General features: G+C 54.5%; 1 protein-coding gene across 2 annotated transcripts; it reads left to right on the forward strand.

Annotated features, from left to right (window-relative positions):
• The first annotated feature begins 2287 nt into the window (after positions 1–2287).
• LOC309805549 (putative palmitoyltransferase ZDHHC11B) lies at positions 2288–15409 on the forward strand. Of its 2 annotated transcripts, XM_082623546.1 has the most exons (7): positions 2291–3903; positions 9070–9245; positions 9614–9715; positions 10787–10911; positions 11549–11704; positions 13930–14042; positions 14925–15409. In XM_082623546.1, the coding sequence occupies exons 1-7, from the start codon at positions 3496–3498 to the stop codon at positions 14961–14963; spliced, it is 1119 nt and encodes a 372-aa protein (XP_082479672.1). In that variant the 5' UTR covers positions 2291–3495; the 3' UTR covers positions 14964–15409. The 2 variants fall into 2 exon arrangements, with proteins under 2 accessions (XP_082479671.1, XP_082479672.1); XM_082623545.1 differs by lacking the exon at positions 14925–15409 and having other exon boundaries at positions 2288–3903; positions 13930–14548.
• The last annotated feature ends 6407 nt before the right edge of the window (positions 15410–21816 follow it).

Raw genomic sequence — 21816 nt, forward strand, 5'->3', positions numbered from 1 at the left:
CGCGTGTCCCCTCGGCCGCGCGGGGAGGCGGGGCTCAGGCCGCAGGGCGCGGCTCACGAGGAGAGACGCGGGACGAGCGTGGGCCGCGGCCCCTCCACCCCATCAGCTCTCTCCTCCCCCAGGTCCTCTTGGTCGGAACAACCCAGCTGATCCCGACGTCCCAGCGCAGGTCCTGGAGAGGAAGGACTTAGGCCACGGTTGCCAGGTGTGTGTGCAGGGGGCCCTGGGTCAGGGTCGGGGGGGCCCGGGCGCCACCTCGCGCCACCACATGGCGGGCCTGCTGACGGGCTGGCGGGTGTCCGCACGGCCAGCGCCGTGGGCTCCGGCTTTCACTGAAGACCCACCCGCTCGGCCCTGCATTCTGAACTTGAAGTGCCCGGGGTGTCAGGGTGACTCTCAGGTCTGATGGAGTAAATCTTTTCAGAAGACCTCTGGGAAAAGGTGAGTGGGTGCGCTTGAGTCTCCAAGCCTCCTGGGGGCTTGCTCTATCTCACCTTCAGTGACAGGCTGGCTGGTCCATCTCAGGACAGAAGACTCAGCACTTGAACTTGATAAATGCCAGTTACATCATGTCATAGGTGATGTCATTGTTCCTTCTTCCGGGACACCTGTAGGACTCTGTGTCCTGGAAGCTCGCATTTTCACCACCGTAGATGTCTTCTTTCCACTGTCTGGTTCTTGGAGGATAATTTAGTCTTCAATCTCCTTGCAGTGCGGACATTGCTTCACTTTTCTTGGGGTGGGGGCAGTGTGGATGGGGTGGGAACAGATGGGGGACGGGGTTGGGGAGGGGCTCTGTCCGCACTGCGGACAGGTTAGGAGATCTGGGACCCCCCCTGCTTCCATGGCGACCACGGCCTGTGAATCTTGGCCATGGTCGTGTCGGGGGCCTGGAGGTGACGATGACCTTACGGGTCATCCCAGCACCAAACACAGACTCTGGAGCCCCAGGGAGGCTGGAAAACAAGATGCAGGAACCAAAATGGGGCAAAAAGTGGACCCAGGCACCATCATGCCCCAAACGGCTAATTTCCTGAGCCCGACACCAGCGGTCTGCCCTATAGTGAAATCAGGATGTCCCAGAGGAGGTGGCACCAGGACAGGGCACGGAGGGAGAAGGCGGCTGTTCCCAGGGTGGGCAGGGGCACAAGATGGCCCCAGGGCCCCGGCCCAGGAAATAGCCTGGAAAACACTGAGCAGTGAGAAATGAGCCCAGAAACCTGAGAGTGTGTGCAGCTGTGGCGAGTGGTGTGTGCTATGTGCTGTGTGTCTGTGTGGCGTGTGTGATTGTGTGTGTGTGTGTGGTGTGTGTATTTGTGGCGACGTGTGTGGCATGTGTCTGTGGCATGTGCGGATTGTGTGTTTTGTGTGTGTGTATGTGTGTGGTGTATGTGTGTGTGTGGTGTGTGTGTGTGTGTGTGTGGTGTGTGTGCGTGCCTGCGTGTGTGGCGTGTGCTGTGTGTCCGCGTGCAGCAGCAGTGTGGAGCTGTGTCTCAGGACGGTTGGGGCAGGAGAGCCTGTCGCCTAGCGACCGGCAGGGTTCCGGTGGCCGTGGCGACGGGGGACCAGGCTCCTGGCAGAGGGCTGAACGCAGAGGAGCTGGCAGGACAAGCCAAGGCTGCAGTGGGAGGTGGAGCCTGACAAGAAGGTGGGGACAGTCCCGTCTCGGGGCAGAGGGCCCGGCCCCGCGTGAACGTCCCACGGATGACGCGCGCTCGCAGCCCTGCGTGGCCCTCGTCACCCCGCGTGTCCCCTCGGCCGCGCGGGGAGGCGGGGCTCAGGCCGCAGGGCGCGGCTCACGAGGAGAGACGCGGGACGAGCGTGGGCCGCGGCCCCTCCACCCCATCAGCTCTCTCCTCCCCCAGGTCCTCTTGGTCGGAACAACCCAGCTGATCCCGACGTCCCAGCGCAGGTCCTGGAGAGGAAGGACTTAGGCCACGGTTGCCAGGTGTGTGTGCAGGGGGCCCTGGGTCAGGGTCGGGGGGGCCCGGGCGCCACCTCGCGCCACCACATGGCGGGCCTGCTGACGGGCTGGCGGGTGTCCGCACGGCCAGCGCCGTGGGCTCCGGCTTTCACTGAAGACCCACCCGCTCGGCCCTGCATTCTGAACTTGAAGTGCCCGGGGTGTCAGGGTGACTCTCAGGTCTGATGGAGTAAATCTTTTCAGAAGACCTCTGGGAAAAGGTGAGTGGGTGCGCTTGAGTCTCCAAGCCTCCTGGGGGCTTGCTCTATCTCACCTTCAGTGACAGGCTGGCTGGTCCATCTCAGGACAGAAGACTCAGCACTTGAACTTGATAAATGCCAGTTACATCATGTCATAGGTGATGTCATTGTTCCTTCTTCCGGGACACCTGTAGGACTCTGTGTCCTGGAAGCTCGCATTTTCACCACCGTAGATGTCTTCTTTCCACTGTCTGGTTCTTGGAGGATAATTTAGTCTTCAATCTCCTTGCAGTGCGGACATTGCTTCACTTCTCTTGTTTCTCTCACGCCCTCTTCCTTTTCCTCTTCTGGAAACCCTGACAGACACACATTGTGTCTGTGTCACTTAAATTTGCTCTCACAATTATCCCTTCCACACGTCTCTGTTTCAAGATCTGCAGTAATCCCTTGATGTGACCTTGCACGTGACTGGAGTTTGATTTTTGGCAACATCTTTTCTGTTAGTTGGCCCTTCCATCTGAATGCTTTCATCTGGGAATCATGTTTCAATACCAAGCCTGCCTTTCTGGGTTCTGAACCCCTGGTGCCTTGGTTGTGTTGTACAGATGTGCTATTAGATGCTCATGAAACCCACGCAAACTCAGGGCTGCTGTGTCCCGATGTCCACATGGCGTCACATCCAGAGGGCCAGAGCAGATGACCAAAAGCTGTGGCCAGCAGCTGAAACCTGCTCTTAGGACAATCCCCAAGGGGAAGTCACAGCTCACAGAAAAAAAGAGTCTTAGGATATTTTTCAACATTTCTGTCTCTTCCCAGAGTAACACATTAATATCAGCTGTATTTTCTGTGCATTTCTTCCTGAAGAGACAATGAAGGCCGTGCACGGGGCCTTCTAACCTCAACATTCCACCTGTAACAGCCGTTAACATCCTTGCCCCCTCCAGCACCCCCAAACACCCGACAGCCTCCCTGGCCATGTCCCTCCCTTTCCCAGTGGCCCTGCCCACCTGACTGGCTGGTTCCCTCCCACCCCTGGAGGGCCTGTTCCTGTGGAAGGAAAAACACAGGACTCTGGAAATGTGGCCTCTCCTGCCACAGGGGAAACTTGTAGGATTTCTGGTGGATGAAAGTGTCACATGATCACACCAGCTAAAGTTGGCTTTTCCTGCCCCGCCCTCGGTTTCCCCGGGGATGAGGACCTTTTCCTCACTGGGTCCACCATATCCCATGAGTCTTCTGATGAGGCGTGTGCATCTATAAACCAGCCCCCAGACTCATTGCTGCAAGTGGCCCCCAGGCCATGAGGGGCTGGGAGCTGCCCGCCCAGCGGTCATGGTGGGGGGCAGGGGGTGCCCTTTGTTCCTCATCCAGGGGGCCACACCCCCCCCCCAAGAGCTGTTTTCCGCAGCTGTGATGTCACCGGGGCCCCGGGCAATGCTGGGCCGTGGGTCCCACCCCGAGTCCCCGGGCCACGAGGGCAGGAGAACATGGCCTGCCATGCCCCGTCCTGCCTTGCAGATGGCGTTCTGTGCCAGGATCTCGAGGCTCACCCTCCGAGGAACCATGTCCAGGAAGAGCACGGAGACTGTGCCACCCAGGCGGTCCAGGGTGAATGGCTGGTCGCAGCCCATCCACTGCTTTCAGGTCGTGATCTGGATCGTGTTCCTGATCCTGACCTTCACCACCTTTGGCATCTTCATTCCCTTCCTGCCACCCGAGTGGAGATACATTGCCTACAGTGTATCCTTTTACTGGGGGCATTGCTGTCATCTAAGGGGGCGAGGGGGTCCCGGAGGGGCCTCCAGTAGGCCTGGCTCCAGGCCACCCGCAGAGGTGGTCAGACCTGCCCTCCGCCCCGGCTCCCACTGTCACAGTGCTGGAAACCCCACAGCTGTCCTCCAGGCCGCCGCCGCCTCAGGGTCTGGGCTACAAGTGCCCACCAGCGCTGGGGCCGGGAGAGGGTGCCCAGCTGGCAGCAGGGGTGGGAGGGTCCCGGGTGGACAGAGACCCCAGGAGCGGGGGAGCCGCAGACGGGCCACGCACTTTCCCAACCATGGCTGAGCGGTTGCTCTGTGCTGTCCAAGAGGATTGGTGGGTTTTAATAAGGACTTGAAGAGCTCGCGTGCCCCCGCGAGGGTCACCTATGTGGAGCCGAGGCGCTGACGTCTGTGATAATGTGTGGTGGCTGTGTTCTGGGCGAGAGACGTCTGCTCTGAATGCTGGGGTGGGCGTCGGGGTGGCGCGGGACTCCACCAGGAACCCCGGCCCTCACACTGAGGGTCGCCACACGTTACAGCCAGTGGACAGGCTGGGCTGCTGCGATGTGGGCATTGGAACCAGCTTCTAAGAGTGGGGTGTTTGCGCCTGTGGCTACACTGCCTGCCTCGTCTCCTAGGCTGCCCCGTGCCCCTGGCCAGGTGTGTGTCAGTGGTGGGGATCGGGCGCGAGGGAGGTGTCAGGACCAAGAAGGGCCCTCTGTCTCCCGGGGCCTCCCAGCCCCTTATCGTGGCGCCTTTCAGCTTTGAAGAAGTGGAGAGAGCAGTGTGATGGACCCCAGCTACCAGGTACTCAGCTTCACCAGTTAAGATTTTGCCAGTGTTGTTTCATATCTCACACACATACACTGAGTATCTTTAAAAACCCCAGACATCATGAAATTTCACTGGAATGCCCCAGTTTGCATCTGACAGAGACTTTTGTCTCCACACCACCATTCTTCTTATCTCATCTAAAAAATCCCATGGGACGTTACCAAGATTGACACTTGTTGTTTTGCAGATGTGGGGCCCCCTGAGCCCCAATCAGTCAGAAAAAACAGGGCATCTGCCTGGAGTGCCTCTCACTCAGATGAGGCCCATTTTTTCCCCTCGAGGTCATAGAGATAGATTTCTTTGTGGTAAGGTTTGCAGTGATCAGTTTCCTGAATAGGAAAAGAGCTCTTCAGCTTTTCTGTTTCATCTTCTGTCTGTTTTGGCAAGTCATGTTTTTCAAGACATTTTAGTATTTTGTCTAAATTGTCAAATTTCTTGGAATAAAATTATTTGCACTATTTCCTGTTATCTGTAAGATCTGCCGTGATGCCACTGCTGATCAGTCTTCCTAGGGTTTATTGCTTTTATCAATTATTCAGAGAGTCAGCTTTTGGACTTACTGATTTTCCCTGTTTTATTTTTTTGAATTTCTGCTTTTATTTTTACTATTTATTTTCAATGTATTGTGGCTTTAATTTCCTCTTTTTCTACCTTCTTTTTTTCTTTTAAGATTTATCTTTATCCATTTATTTATTTATTTTGGCTGTGCCAGGTCTTTGCTGTGGCACGTGGGATCTTCACTGTGGCACGTGGGAGCTTTTAGTTGCAACAAGTGAACTCTTAGTTGCGGCATGCGGGATCTAGCTCTCCGACCAGGGATCAAACGCAGAGTCTTACCCACTGGACCACCAGGGAAGTTCTGTTTTTTCTACCTTCTTAAGGTGGAAACTTAGGCCATTGATTTTAGACCTTTTTTCTTTTTGTCGTATCTGAAGCTATAATTTCCCCCCTAGGTGCAAGCACACACAGACCTACAAACACACAAATATACATACAATGCACAAGTCACAAACCAGCCACACATATGGGCACCCACTCTGCCACACGCACAGAGGCACGGAGGCACAAAGATGGAGGCCAGAGGTCCAACTGGTTTGGCAGGGCCGTGCTCCCTCTGAAGTTCCCAGGACCTGTCCCAGCTCTGGTGGCCTCAGGCATCCCTTGGCTTTAGATGCCACCACCTCTGCGTCCTCACAGGGTTGTCCCGCTGTGCGTGTCTGAGTCCTGATCTTCTCCTCTTATAAGGACCCCAGTCCTATGAGATCAGGACCCACCATGAGGACCTCATCTCAACTTGATCATCTGCAAAGACCCCATTTTCAAGTAAAATCATTCACAGTTCCTGGGGTTAGGACTTCAACATCTTTTGGGGACACAGTTCAGCCTCACCTGTGGGTCTTTGCTTATGTGCTGGCTATGATGCTGTATCTTCATTCTCTTTCGGCCCAAAACTTAGCTGAGTTTTGGCCCTTGGAGCCTTTTTGAGTGTCCTGTGTGCTTTGTCCAGTAGCCACTGTGAGTGCTTACCTGCTTTGTGCACAGCAAGGAGCCCCGGGGTCAAGTGCACCCCGTCCCACGTGGACGGCCATTTCTTCCCAGAGTCCTGGCCCCCTGGTGGGCCTCTTGCCTCTGGGTGGCTCAGCACCCAGTCTGTGTGGCCCCCTCCTGCCTGTCCCAAGCGGTGGATGCAGGATGGCGTCCCTGGCTGTTCAGAGCTCAGACGGCCTTCAGGACATGTTTTCTGGTCCAGTTTCCTGCCCCCCAGACCCGCCACTGCCCCAGCGATGTTCCTCAGGCCCAGGCAGCTGCACTTGGGCGCCATGCTCTGGCCACTAGGGCGCGCCAGCGTCACTCGGCGCCTGCAGCGACCCAGGAGCAGGGAGAGCAGTGTCCCGGGTCAGGGCCGCGGGATTTCAGGAAGCCGGGTGGCATTCCGTGGGCCCGGTGGAGACAGGGAAGCGTCAGCAAGGCTGCACGTGCAGCGTGGGGGTCACCGTGCGGAAGCCTGGCCGCCCTTGGCCTGCGGAAAGCACTGGGCGGGGTGGGGCTCCTCTGGGACCCAGGCAGCGGTAGGGCAGCTCCGCGGGGGCCGCGCCCTCCCGCTGCAGGACCGGCGAGGCGGCCGTGTGACAGGGCGGGCATCCTGGGCTGGCGCCCGGTGCTGTTTGTTTACTGAACAAAGATAGTTGCTAGGGGACCGCCGCGTCCTCAGAACAGCTCGGGGCCCTGCTTTGCAGGGGAAGTGAGAAGGCAGACCGGGTTCTTTTTATTATTTACTTGAACCTAAGACGCTCCTGAGATAAAATTACATCGAAAGTGAAAGCTGGCAGCTTGAGGGCGCGACACCCCGCCTGTGGCACCTTCTATTCTGGGGGCTCGGTGACGGCCACTGAGTGTGTGACCGACAGCGGGAGTGGCCGGGTCGTCTCTGGCAAACGCAGACGCGGGCAGGCAGGTGGGCCCACGCGCGTACCTGTGGCAGACGTGTGACGTCTGAGGGGCCGTGGCAGCTTGGCCCACCGCATCGGGGTCTCGGGAACCCCCGGGCACCTGCAGGTTTAGGGGCTCTGCAGGGCTGCCTGTCAGGCTTGGGTTGGGCCCCCGGGCACCTCCCCCGTGAGGCTGAGGGTCTGAGCGTGGGCTGCTGTCCCCCCGCCCTCCCTGGCGGCGGTCTCGTGTGGAGCCGAGTGTGGACGTGTGGACAGAGCCCTTGGGCCACACTGGGCTCCAGCCTCCCAGCTGCCCTCCTGTCCACCCTCCCGGCCCCGCCCCCCGCCGTCTGATGGGGACCGGCCTACTCTAGCTCCGCAGAGCAGGGCCGCACCTGGGCCGCAGCGCGACTTCCTGCCACATCTCCTGTCCCGGGCTGTGCCCCCGCCTGTGTCCTGCGCTCAGGACACGCTCCCGTTGCCACAGCAACCACACAAACAGTGCTGTGTCAGCTGTGCCTCAGGCCTCGGGACGCGGGCGTAGGGGCACCAGCGTGCCCGGACCTTGCTGGCATCTCCAGATGGGACAGTGCAGGCTGGCCGCTGACCACCTGCCCACTGCCCCACACCCTGCCCAGGAGCGTGGCTCCGTCTGCTGGACAGCAGGGGCAGGGAGGTCCAGGCCACAGGAAGGGTGTCACTGCGGGATCTGGTCAGTCCCGTTCCCTGTGTCGGTCCCCTGGCCTGGCTGGTCCTCGGCTCTCTCGCCCTCACCGTGGTCTCTGTGCCCCCTGGCTGGGCCGGGCCTCTGGTGCCCCACGCCTGGCACCCAGGGCCCTGGGTCTGCACTGGAGGCTGGAGGACAAGGGAGGCCAAGCAGCTTTGGCCAGACCAGCTCCCCACTGAGGCTCACCGTGCAGCAGGGATGCTTGGTCCAGGCAGGACCGCGCCTGTGAGCACAAGCCCCAGAGCCCCAGGGCGGCTCCACTGCGGCTGAGCATTACAGGCAGGGCCAGCAGGCCCTGGACCCCCAACGCGGTGCAGCCTGAGAAGGACCCCAGAAGAGGGGCCTCTTTGCTCAGAGTCTGCACTGCCGGTGGGCCTCTGTACAGGCACCGTAGACCCTGTGCACATGCGGCTTTGCCACGAGACCCTGTGGGCGGGCGGAGAGAGGCGTCTCCGCACCACGCCCAGGCCGCCCTCGCAGGAGCTGGACCTGTGAACCCGAACCCTCCCAGCTCAGACCCATCCTGGGAAGCAGGGCAGGGCTGATGGGGAGGCCAGGCCGACACTTCCTCCCCTTCTGTTTGGTTTCCATGGGGACCGTGTGTCAGTTCCTGAAGAGGAGGTGGAGAGGGTGGGATCTGAGGAATTGATTTTACCCTGGGAGCCCTGGAGGGCGTGGGAGCTGGAGTGGGCCTGGGGGGGTCCTGGGCTTGGGGGAGACAGCGAGAGACAGAGACAGACAGACAGACAGCCCCGGCCCACTCACCACAGAGGCTCACTGGGGGTACTGGAACCCTCCCTCCCTCCCTCCCTCCTTCTCCTGATGGCATGTGCGCTCAGTGTGGCCTCCCTGCCCCAAGGACCTCCACAGCCTGGCTTCGGCGCCAGGCTCGGTGCCCGCGGACACACACGGGCCTCTCCCGCTGTCCCAGCGAAGCTCCGCTTGGGTCGCAGGGCCACGGCCTCCGGCGGGCCCTGCTCTGTCCCTCAGGGGCAAAGGACTCGGGCGGGTTCTGCTGGGCGCGCAGGAGCCAGAGGGGCCGCTCCCATTCCCGGCCAGGCACAGGCTCCCGTGGCTGCCTGGGGCCTGGCCACCCGGCCACCCGGAGTGGGCCCCTCGCGCGTGCCGCCCAGGCCGAGCTGTCCTTGACAACCCCCAGGTGACCGGCGGGATTTGGCTCTTCTACATCTTGGCCCACCTGGTGGTGGTTTCCATCGACCCGGCCGAAGCCAGTGTCCGCCTCAAGAACTACTCACGGTCTGTGCCGACCTTCGACCGGTCCAAACACGCACATGTCATCGAGAGGCAGTACTGTCACCTGTGCAGGGTCACTGTGTGAGTACCCAGCCGTGCGAGGGGACCCCCGCGCCGTCCCGCGGGGGTGGGCTGGGCTCGGGAGCACCTGGTCCCCAGCAGCCGACGGGCGCCGCCCCTTTTGCAGAGAAGCAGGGGCCCCGACACACAGCCCCCCGCCAGGCCGGGGCAGGAGCGCTGTGGCCTTGGGTCTCACACAAGCCTCTGCCGCCGACCGGATCCCAGCCCGGGGCTGCTCAGGGCCCCAAGGGTGTCAGTAGGGGCCGGGAGGGATCTGACTCGGCCTCCGGGCCTCAGGCCCTGGTACCTTGTGACGGCGCCCAGCGTGAGGTTGGCCCTGCAGGCAGACAGGGGCTCTGACGGGCGGCCCCTCCCGACCTTCCTTCCAGGAATGTGAAGTCCAAACATTGTATCACCTGCAACAAGTGTGTCTCAGGCTTCGACCATCACTGCAAATGGCTTAACAACTGCGTGGGGAGCAGGAATTACTGGTGAGGGGTCTCCCCGCCTGGGACGTGGGGCCTGGGGTGGCACTCACCCCTCACGCGGCTTGCTCCCCCTCCTCCGGGACAAGCCTCCTTAAGGGGCCTCCTAACTGGCCGAGCACCTCAAGGTCCACCTGCCGTGGGGACGGGTGAGGGGTGTGGCCCTGCCGTGAAGAGCACCGAGGGGGCCAGGAGGTCCCGACGGCGGCTCCAAGCACAGAGCTGGCTGAGAGGGCTCTCCTGGCGGGCGCCTCCCCATGTCCACTGGGCAGGGTCGGCAGGACGGCGGGGTGGGGGGGCCTGGCACGCAACAGGGTTGGCCTGTGCGGGGTTATCTGGGGCATTGGGGGAGGACCTCAGGGCAGGACCTCACGGCGACTTCAGGTGAACCACAGACACTGTTTAACACTGAAAATGTTAAAGGTATTACAGCAGAAAGACTAAAGGAAGGCGTTTTAGTGGAACTGTATTCCAGGAATTGCCACCCAGGGTTTATTTGTTCGGACGGGGAGACCATTCTCGGGGTCTTTTGTGCGCAGAGTGCAGCAGTGATTTGGGTCTAAAACCGAAGCACGCAGCCCTGACGGGTGTGCTTTTCGAAGGCAGTGTGGCCCTGCTCCTTGGCGCTGGCATCAGCACCCCGGCCGGCCGTGCCCTTGGTGGTGGCTGGGAGGGAGCCGGGTCTGAACCAGCAGGAGAAGGGGACCCGGGAGGGGCCGGCTTGGACCAGTCGTGCCCCGTGTCTGAGCCTCCGTCTCCCTCTTGTGAGCTGGGGTGCTTAGTGTTAGGGTTAGGGCCCTCCTGTAGGACCGAGTGAGATCTCAGGTGCGTGTTGTGGAGCAACAGAAACCGCAGGGGAGGCCCCGGGGCCGTGGGTCTGTGCGGTCACCCCGAGAGCAGGAGAGAGAAGCCCAAAGGTCGGGAGCCAGAGGGGGACAGGCTGCGGGACGGCGGCCGGGGCACACCCTCAGCAGGGGCGACCCCGGGTCGCGCACACTGCCCTGGGCCCCGGCGCGCGTGCCGCTGGCTCCCAGGGCCCGGGCTGTGCAGCCGCCCGAGCAGGCTCTCGTCCCACAGGTACTTCTTCGCCTCAGTGGCCTCAGCGTCGGCCGGACTGCTGTGTGTGGTCGCCATGCTGCTGTACATCTTCACCCAGTACTTCATCAACCCCGCCAGGCTGCGCACCGACCCACACTACGGGAGTATGCACTGCCCCGGGCCCGGGCCCGGGCCCGGGCCTCCCCTCCCGCCACCTTCCTTCTGGGGGGCCACGTAGGGCAGCCCGGGGTCGAGCACCTGTCCAGGCTGAGTTGTGGGGTGAAGACGCTTGAGCTGGAATTCGGTCTTCACTGGCCAGCACATGACCCTTCTCTGTTTTTCTTCACTTAATTGTTGGAAGCCGCATGGCTGTGGTGTCAGGTCCCCTTGGGTCACAGAGGACTGTATCCTGGAAATGCCCCAGGTGGGGGCTCTGACCTTCCAGCTCTAGTTAGAGTGGGGAGGGCCCAGCGGGGCAGCGCAGTGGACGCCGGGGTCAGGCTCTGTGACCTGGGCACCTAGTTACCCTCTCCCAGCCTTACCTTCCAGATCCAGAAAGTGGATCGTGATATACCCACCGCAGTCAGGAGGGGCTGCAAGGGTACTTAGGCCAGGCAGAGCACACCTGGGCGAGGAGGAAGGGCTCACCTGGGCAGGGAGGGGCTCACCTGGGCAGGGAGTCACTCCCTCGGGCTGGTGTTCCCTCCCCCACTGCCAAGCTCTGCCTCCAGGTACTCACCTGACGAGAGGTGCGACCTTGTCAGCAGGAGCTGGATGCGCGTCTCTCTCCCCCCGGCACAGGTGTCTCCGACCAGAACACGTGGCTACTGCTCCTTCCGCTTTTCCCTGTGAGGACGGGCGCCCCGGTCTTCCTGGGCATCGTGGTGCTGATGCTGCTGCTTGAGCTCGCCAGCCTCCTGCTGGTCGGTCAGCTGCTCGTGTTCCACCTCTACTTGAGTACGTGCCCCCTGGGCTGCCCCGTGTTGGCCAGCCTTCGCCCCTATGTTCACATGGGTCCCCGGGCAGGCAGCCTCCGCCAGAAACAAGCTCAGAGCACAAAGGACAAGTCACAGGAAGAGAAGAAACACCCCGCGAGGGGCAGAAGGGCTGAGTTCTGTTCCAAGACCTGCGGGAAACATAAAGGAGGTTCAGGAAGTGGTCAGGACGGTGTTCAGAGACGGAAAAAGGAACAGAATCCATGAGGCAGGAACAGGACACTGTGGAAAAGAGCAGGGAGGTTTAGAAGAGCAACAACCAGAAACCCTAACAACGAAGAGCACTGAACTCAGCGATGGCGTCTCCACTAACCAAACTCGCTTGACGGAGAACCGGTGGTTTTCTCGTGTCCGCATGGCAGCTGCCCGGGGCAGGCTCCATCTGCCTTTAAAATGAGGGGAGGAGGCCTGTCCCGCACCCTGTGAAGCCTTTGTTTGGAAGTCACGACCGTCACCAACCTCTGCGGCCCCAAAGGGAAGGCAAGGCGCCTGTGGTGGCCGTGCCGGGTGCTCCGGCGCCCGCCATGCCCTGCTGAGCCAGAGACGAGGGCAGAACCCGCCCTGGAAGCCCCGGACGGCTCCCCCAGCTCCTGCGTGCACGGCGGGGCCAGCAGGGCCCTGGGCTCGGGGCCGGGGTGCGTGTCGGGGGCCGCTGCGTCTGTCCAGGCGGAGCATGCCCAAGCGCTGCTCTCTGCACTTCTGCAGCTGATGGGACGCGGTGAGTCCGCAGGAGTGAGGAGGGGCCTGGAGAAGTCAAGCCCACAGGACTCGGTGGCCGGCTGGACATGTAAGGACAGGAGTGTCCAGGGGCTAGTGGTGCCACCGTCACCGAGCATGAGGACACACAGGAGGCCTGTACAGGGGGAGACGTGCGGGACTCAGGACCGAGTGGGTTTATTTTAGGGTCTTTGAACCTCCAAGAATGGATTTCCAGGAAAACGTTGGGATTTAGCTATTGGTAGTTACAGTAAGAGTACCCTGGAACGTATCTACTTAACATCCTCGCGACCCCTCAGTCTCTGCGGGGTCAGACTCAGCGCAGTGGCGAGTCGGAATTCAGTCCAGGCTCAGCGCAGTGGCGAGTGCTCAGCGTGCAATCGGAGTGAAACCCTCGGGCCGGAGGCCCAAGGGAGAGCCGGGCACCGCAAGTGGGAGAGAAAGCGCCATGGAAGATGCTGAGGAAGAAGAGGGTCCTCCAGCGGCCCGAGCTGGCGGGTGGGCCCTGCAAGGCGAGTGGACACAGGTGGCCCTTCCTCAGTGAGGCCGGGCTCCGGCCACAGCTCCCAGGCCACGCGGTGTGTGAGGCTCTGCGTCCGTGTCCCCTCCTCTGCTTGATCACTGCAGTCCGATCGCCACACCTCACGCGAAGTGCGCTCAGAAGAGGGTGAGCTCCGGAGGCACGCAGGGGTGTCTCAGTCTGGATTTGGTGGTGTTTGTGCAAACCCACACGGAAGAATGAATATTTTCACGAGAATACAAACAGGGTCAAGTTTACATCCTCAAAGTGTGACACAGGTTCTGAGGGAATGTGTGCAGTTAATCAAGAAAGATAAGGCAAACGAAGCAAAAGCCCTTGGAGGAACCCTCAGGGAAGCGGACGGGGAAGGGGTTCTGAGCCTCGGGCCCCCGCGGGGTAGCAGCCGAGCGGGTCTTGTGAGGCCTTGTGAGGACTTGTGAGGGCAGGCGGCCCTCCGTCTGCTCCTCAAGCGGCAAATAGGCTTCTGTGGGTGGCCCTTTTCGCTTTTCAGAAATGATGGTCAACCCTCTGCTCTCACGTTTGTTAGTTTCCACGGAAAGGTTGGCCCCTCCGCGAAGGCACACGAGTGAAACGGGCACGGCGCGTGCTTTCGTTAATAGTGCTTTTCTACTGGCAAACGTGTTTGAGAGTTTCTGCTAACAACCTGGGGTCCTTCCGCCACGTGTGGGAGCTGGTATCTCACCTTGATTAACACGGAGCTGGGCTCAGCACTCCCCCGTCCACCTTGGCTTTACGGGCCTGTGAGGGACGCAGGGCCATGGCTCCCCTGCCCGGGACGGGGCTGGTGGGCCGCTGCTGGCCGCGGCCCAAGGCCAGCCGGGCTTGGGGTGGCCTGGGAACCAGCCGCCACCGCCCCGGACACAGAGGGCGGGGCCGCTGCGCAGCTCATGGAGGATGACTCTGCCCCTTGCCTCCGTCCTCCTTTCTAGGGGCCAAGAAGCTGAGCACATATGATTACCTAAATCAGGACGAAGAAGAACAGAGCTCGAATCCCCCGGCAGTGCAGAGAGGTGTGACCCCACAAGGAAACGAGTTGTCACAGGTACTGGACGTCTCTCTGCTTCACCATCCAGGTTCATGCAGGGCCGGGGCAAGACCCAAGGTCACCTTGCAGCTAGGACCACTTAGGCACAGTCCTTCGCTTCTGTGTTGGTGTGTGTGTGTGTGGCTGTATGTGCATGTGCGTGAGTTTGGCATGTAGTGTGCACGTGTGTGTTGTGTCATTTCCGAGCTCACTCTCCCCAAGGTTGAGTCAGCAGGGCCGACTCCGTTCAGGCCGCCCATTTCTTCAGCTGCTCAGCAAAATTAACATCCACTCTTCAAAGGCCAGCATGAAGAAAATGAAAATAAAAGCCACAGACACAAATGATTATTTGCAGATCATAGACTTGTACCCAGAAAATGTGTAGAAATTTCAAAACTCAATTATAAGAAAATCGACCCAGCTTTTTAAATGGGCAAAAGATTTGAACACACTGCACCAAAGGGGATCTATGGGTGGCAGATAAGCACATGAAAAGATGGTCAACATAATTCATCGTTAAGGAAACACAAATGAAAACCACAGTGAGACATCACACATGCCCATCAGAATGGCCATAATCAAAGAGACCAGCCCCGAGTGTCGGTGAGGCTGTAGATGGCGGTGGGGATGCGGAACTACATCACTTTGCAAGGAGGTTCGGCATTTTCTTAAAAAGTGAAATATATACGTCTCAGTGACCCAGTCACCCCACTCCCTGTCTCTTGCCAAAGAGAAATGGAAACGCGCACACATGTGTAAGGGTGCGGGGGAGGGTGCCCCCCTCCCCTCCTGTGAGGTCCCTTCCCAGGACCCAGGGGACTCTTAGGTACCACTGCTGCAAATCAACTGAAAGTGTCAACAACGTGCTTTCATTTTATGACTTTCCTTTATCTCCCACAGGAGCTGGATAACGACCTGAGATCGTCTGTGCAGGGGTAAGTCGTCATCTGCCTAGAGCAGCTATATTCTCCTCTTAACTGGCTTGCTTTAAAAAGTCTTTCTTACGGGCTTCCCTGGTGGCGCAGTGGTTGAGAGTTCGCCTGCCGATGCAGGGGACACGGGTTCGTGCCCCGGTCCGGGGGGATCCCACATGCCACGGAGCGGCTGGGCCCGTGAGCCATGGCCGCTGAGCCTGTGCGTCCGGAGCCTGTGCTCCGCAACGGGAGAGGCCTGCGTACTGCAAAAAAAAAAAAAAAAAAAAAAGTCTTCCTTAGCCCAAGGAACATCCTCCATATTCTTTCCTAATATTTTTGTAATTTTTACTTGCTTTCTTTACATTTGGCTTTTAAACCATCTTCTATTTATTTTTGTATTTACTGAGGTTATTTTATTACAGCATAACTGTTGGTTGCCACCTCATTAATTAAATGGTCCACTTTTCCTCATCCAATCGAAAGGCCGTTTTCCTGATACCCCGAGCGTCCGCAGACGCTGGGCTTGTCTGCTTCTGGACACCAGTCTGTCCCTCTGCTGAGGCTACTAAGGACACTGTGCTCTTTTCACGATAGGACTTCATTTAGCTACCTTTTAACATCTAGTAGGTGAATGCCCCTCTTAAGATTTTTGCTTTTCATTACTTTTGACAATTCTTTCCTGTATTTATTTTTCCATATAAACTTGAAGATCATTTTGTGCAGTTCCAAGAAACCTGGAGTTTGAACTGGAGTTACGTTAGGTGTGCACTTTACGTGGGAGGCACAAAGCCTGCCTCCCCACCTTCACAGCTCAGCGTCTGTGTGGGGAGCAGACCAGGAAGCCAGTCTGCGGGTGGGGAGGTCGGGAATCGAGGGGCTGGAAGTGCCGGGCACACCGTAGTAAGGCTCCTTCTTCCCGGAAACCTGCAGGGGAAGCTCCAGCGTTCCTGGCAGGGAAGATTGGCCCAGGGGTCCTGGGGGGCTTCACGTCTCCCTTGCCACAGCTCACCTGGCAGAGAGACTCAGAAAAGGAGAAGTGCACCATTAGTCAATTCCCCAAAAGCTGAGAATTGCTGCAGATTTTTGCTTAGTTTAATAATCAGGGCATATAGTTTAGTGTGAAAGAACATTCCTTTTCAAATAGCCCACTATTTTTGTTTCTAAATTTATTAGAAACCTGATTGGTACTAGTATTGTGACAACCTAAGTCATTTTGAATTTCACTTTCAAGTGTCTATGGTCCTTTAAATAAAATCTAAGAATATTTTTTCTTTTATTTCTTTCTGGCAAGAAGGATTGAAGCGTACCTGGAATCAGCGTGGTGAGCTGAGCTCGAAAACCAAACCGAAACAAGACAAAAACCTAGGTTTTTTTCAGGTTGCCTAATCAATGCATATGCATTATAGAAAATTTGGAAACTGCACAACTTCCCAGTGTAAATACGAACATCCCTTCTTGCCCCCCTCCACCAACTGCCACTGCTGGCATTTTGATTAGTATCTTTTAGGTCTTCCTTTTAAATACTTTTTGTGTGCATTGTATACATGATGGGTTTTTTTCTAAAATTATAATCATACTGTAGAACTCTTTAGAAGTCTTTTTTAAAAACTCCATATATTGTGAACATTGTTAACAGAAAAAATAATGATTTTTATGAATATAAATCATGCCAACTTTGGAATGTACCGTATTCCTCATTTTTGGAATACTATTCTTTATTTTCAATCTAGTCTTTACTTTTGCATCCCTTTATTGAAAGGGTTGATTGTGGGAGAAGTGTGATGCAACGAAATACAAGTTTACAAGCCCTCCAGACCCAATGGGCAATAAAACACCAATGACCTTTTTTTTGCTGCAGAAATGTTCCTGGGGTGACCTGGGAATCAACCTAACAGTTGACGAGTAGACACAGCCCGATTTGGGGGAAAGTTTGCTGGAGTAGGTCCTAGAAACCTGGGAATATGTTTAAATCACAAGACACTGAAGTGTCTCACAGGCGTGTTTTGGTGGAAAACACTGTGGGACTTCGTAAAGTGTGTCTCTAGTAGCAGTTATCAGACCAGTTTACTGGGAGTGTTTCTTCTGTTCTGGACTGTTTGCCTGCCGTGGAACAGTAAATAGAATAGATTATATTGATAGAAATTGACCAGCTAGGATGAAAATAAAGTGGGGAGAGGACCACACACAGGCAGACACTTCCTGTCTGATTTTAGAGGCGTGGCCTGTGCCAGTTCCCATTGCTACACAGCAAATCCCCACAGGCTTAGTGGCAAAGACGACGTGTGAACTCTCGGTTCCCGCAGTCACACGCCTGCGGGCGCATCAGTCTCTGCTTGGCACTTCACACAGAGCCGCCAGGGCTCCTGGGGCAGTGGCCTCTGCAGAAGGTGGGTCTGGAATGTTGACAGAGCCAGTCCCGTCCTCACGCTCCATCTCTAAGTCGGTAGCGGGGGGCCGAGTCCTCCTCATGCTTCAAACCTCCCCAACTTCCCCCTTCCATGTTCCTCGGTTTGTGGAGGTCCGTGTGATGACACTGACCTACCTGGGCATCAAAGACAAGCCTCCCGTATTCATTTCCTGGAGCCCCTGCGGGAAAGTGCCACAAAGTGGCAATGTTGTGGCCCCGAGGCACGTCACTGTGCACTTGTAAAGAGCCCCTGCACCGCTGCTGCTCACAAACTGGCAAGTGCAGTTGTCCTGGGGGGGCTCAGTGGGGCGAAGCCCGTCTTCCTGGCATCCCACTGGCAAGCAGCCATGGTCCTTTACATGCACAGCCCCTGCAGGCTGTTTTACATCGAGCGTTCACACGGCCTCCCAGGGCTGCTGCTCTAAGGAGGAAACGGCAGCATTGACGCTGGCGTGAGGCTTTGCAGCCTTACCCGCCCCGCGTGCGCTCCTGCCCCCAGCCAGCTCCCTCCTCGCTGACCTCAGTGTTCCCTCCGCCTGCCCCATCCTAGCAGAAAGAAGCCCAAGGCTTTCCTGCCAACTTCCATGCACCTGGGTCTGTGCTCCACCACCGTAAAGCCAGAGGACACCTCGTCATCAAAGGTAAGCCCACGGCCACCAGCGTGAGACTCACCACGGGGGTCAGAGCCGAAGGTGGGTCTCAGGCCCTCCAAGAATGAGGGCAGAGCAGTATTTGGAATCGCTTGTTTGATGAATTGAAGCATTTATGTGGTTCCCAGGGATGCCCCTTACGTGGGAACAAAGGTAGGTGGGGAACAGAAGAGAAAGTGAGGGGCAGAGGTACTCTTAACTGTGAGGCTTGTGTTGTGTGTGTGTGTGTGAGTGTGTGTGTGATGCATGTGTGTGAAGTGTGTGAAGTGTGTGTGATGTGTGTGATGTGTTTGTGATGTGTGTGTGTGAGTGTGATGCATGTGTGATGTGTGTGTGAGATGTGAGTGTGCCATATCATTTCCATAACTTCACAGGATCAAGCCTGCAGGGCTGACTCATTGTAGGCCCTCCCAGAGGTCAGATGCTCCAGGGGTTTCTGGTAGGCTACTTGTGAGCAGGCGTTGCTACTATGCCAATTTCTGAAGGTTGCTGGTGACTTTATTTTCTCTGTGGAGGAGCTTCATCTCACCACGAAGCCTGGAGGGCATCAGAGAAGGTGGATCCTTGTAATAATTTAGAAATAGCAAGAGGGTCAGCACCCACCTTTAGCAGCAGTGAAGTTGTCAGCAGTCTTTTTCCTTGCTTGCGCTCGTGCTAGCAACTTCTACTAGAAGCTCGGAAGCAACTTCGTGGAAACTGTCATCCTGCCCACCCACCCCAGACCCAACCACCAAAGGTGACCTTCACTGCAAGCCAGGAGCAGGCGTCCATGGGTTTTCCTTTGCTGTCGTTAAAGCCAGGGTGACCCTATGTTCCAGTTTGCCTGAGACAGTCCCATTTGACACCTGCTGCCAGTCCTGACCATGTGGTCACCACTCTGATGGACACTTGTCATTGATCATTATGTTAAATCTCACTAAGACTCTCCTGGACACATTATTATATCCATTTGGTGGCCAACAGGAGAGAAGGAGGCCAAGCTCAACTCCTAAGAGCAGGCAGATCTTCTAAGACTCTGAGATTTGAAACCTTTCTCTCTCCTGCACTGGAGAACACATTATCTTTGGCATTTAAGAACATGAAATTCCAAATTACCAATGCACAGGTGACTTTCTAATGCAAAAATATAACATTATGGGTTTGGGTCTCTTAAACTTTTCTATACTTAATTGTAAGTGTTCTAAGGTTGAAATATTGCTTTATTACTTAAGAAAGGGATTTACCATTCTACTTAGTTGGTACAAATTCCCAAAACCAATTCAAGAAGAAATGGAACATTCAAATGGTCATATAACAAGTAAAGACACTGAACTAGTAATTTTAAATTCTCCACAAAGAAAATCCTAGGCCCTAATGGCCTCATTGGTGAATTCTAACTGTTATTTTAAGGGGAAAAAAACCCAAATCAATTATGCACAAACTTCCAGAAAATAGAGGAGGAAGAAATACTTCCCAACTCATTTCTGTGAGGCTAGTACATAATACTAAAGCCAGATAATGTCATCAAAAAAGAGTATCATTAAAAAAAAGAGTATCATAAGCCAATATCACTCATGAATTCAGAGGCAAATATCATTAACAAAATTTAGCAAACCAAATGCAGTCACATATATACAGAACTATACACTGTGACTAAGTGAGCTTTATTCCAGAAATGCAAGGTTGGTTTAACATCTGAGAACGTATTCATGTAGTAAACATATTAATAAAATAAAATACAGTAAACATACAAGCACATCAATCAATCAGAAAAAACATTTGCTAGTAACACATCTAGTTATGATAAAACAATTTCACAACCTAGGGGGGAAAACACCCTAAATCTGATAAAGAACACTGGTGAAACTTACAACTAATTCATACTTAATTCATACTGAAGGCTTTCCCCTTAAGATTGGGACCAAGACAAGAATGTCCATTCCAAACTTCTATTTGACATTTTACTAAAGTTCCAGCCAGTGCAGTAAAGCAAGAAATATAAGTTAAAGGCATATAGATTTGAAAATGAAACGGTGTTTATTTGTAGGAAACATGATCTAACAAATCTGCAGAAAAGCTAGTAGAAATAATAAGATAGCTTAGCAAGGTGGTAGGATATAAAATCAATGTTAAAAACTGAATTACATTTCCGTATACTGGCAGTAAAAATTCTGAAAATGGTATTAAGAAAACTATTCCATTCACAGTAGAATCAAAAAATAATAAAATAACGAAACAAGCCCAAAAATCTTTATATGTGAAGCTACAAACTATTGCTGAGAGAAATTAGACACAATCCAAATAAATGGAAAGATTTACAATATTTATGGATTGGAACACTCAATATTGTCACGATAGAAAATTTCCCCCAAATTGATCTACAAACTTACATGATCCCCATTGAATTCCCAGCAAGATTTTTTCTTTAAGGAAATAGCAAGCTGTATGTGGAAATTCGGAGGACTTAGAGTGGCCAAAATCATTCAGAAAAAGAAGAACCAAATTGGAGGATTTAGACAATCTGACTTCAAATTTCACCACAAAGCTACTGTATGGTTGCCAGCATAAGGATAGACATAGAGATCAATGAAACAGAATAGAAACTCCAGAAATAAAACCTTTACATTTATGGTAAATGGAATTTTAAACAAATGTGCCAAGGCAATTCAATGGGGAGAAATGTATTTTCAGTAAATGATACTGGAACAATTGGATACCCACAAGGAAGAAAAAAATGAACTTAATGTCCTACTTCACAGCATACAAAAAAATAACTCAAAATCAATCTTGGACCTAAATTTCAGGGCTAAACTACAACACTTTAGGAAGAAAACAGAATAAAATCTTTGTGATCTTGAGTTAGGCAAAGTTTTCTTTAATATGACACCAAAGCACTATTAAAGAAAAATATGAAAAATTGGACTTCATCCAAATTTAAAATATTTGCCCTTCAAAAGTCACCACTACAAAAATAAAGATATAAGTCACAGACTGGAATAAATACTTCCAAACCATATACTTGTATCCAGAATATAAAGAATTTTCAAAACTCAATTATAAGAAAAGTGACCCAGTTTTTTAAATGGGCAAAAGACTTGAACAAACTGCCCCAAAAAGGATATATGGGTGGCAAATATGCACACGAAAAGATGGTCAACATCATTAGGCATTAGGGGAATGAAAATTAAAACTAAAATAAGACCCCACTACACATGAATCAGAATGGCTAAAATTAAAAAGGCTAACAATACCAAGTGTTGGTGAACCTGTAGATGTCTTAATACATGGAAAGGAAAATGAGAATTTAAAGTGACAGCACTTTGGAAAGTAGTTTGGCAGTTTCTTTAAAACTTAAATATATTCTTATCATTTGACCCAGCAATCCCATTCCTGACTAGGAGAAATGAAGCCACCTCTGTACATGTAACCTGGGTTGGGAGGAAAGATACTATCCCACCAGTGAGATCCTTTCCCAGGCCTCAGAAGCCCCTGAGACACCATTGCTTGAAATCAACTATAACAAACTTGAATTTTCTGAACAAATAACCTCAACATCGACAATTTCTTCCTTTACAATTTTACTGATTTTTATTTATTCTCACAGCAACCAGTTGCCAGCCTGAGTTCACCTGTACAGAGGTAGGTTAGATGCTTACTGGAGTTGTTGTATCTATCTGAAAAATAGCTATATTCTCTTCTTAACTCAAATTACTTCGAAAAATAATTCATCTGTGATGGAATATTTTTAAATAATGTGTAACACAATGGAAGCTAACATTGTTTCACCTAAGATTACTAACAATTATAGCCATTCATGTCTCTCATTTTTACTTATCTTACTT

Source organism: Mesoplodon mirus (genome assembly GCF_964341445.2).
Source record: "Mesoplodon mirus genome assembly, chromosome: 5".
Lineage (NCBI taxonomy): Eukaryota > Metazoa > Chordata > Mammalia > Artiodactyla > Ziphiidae > Mesoplodon > Mesoplodon mirus.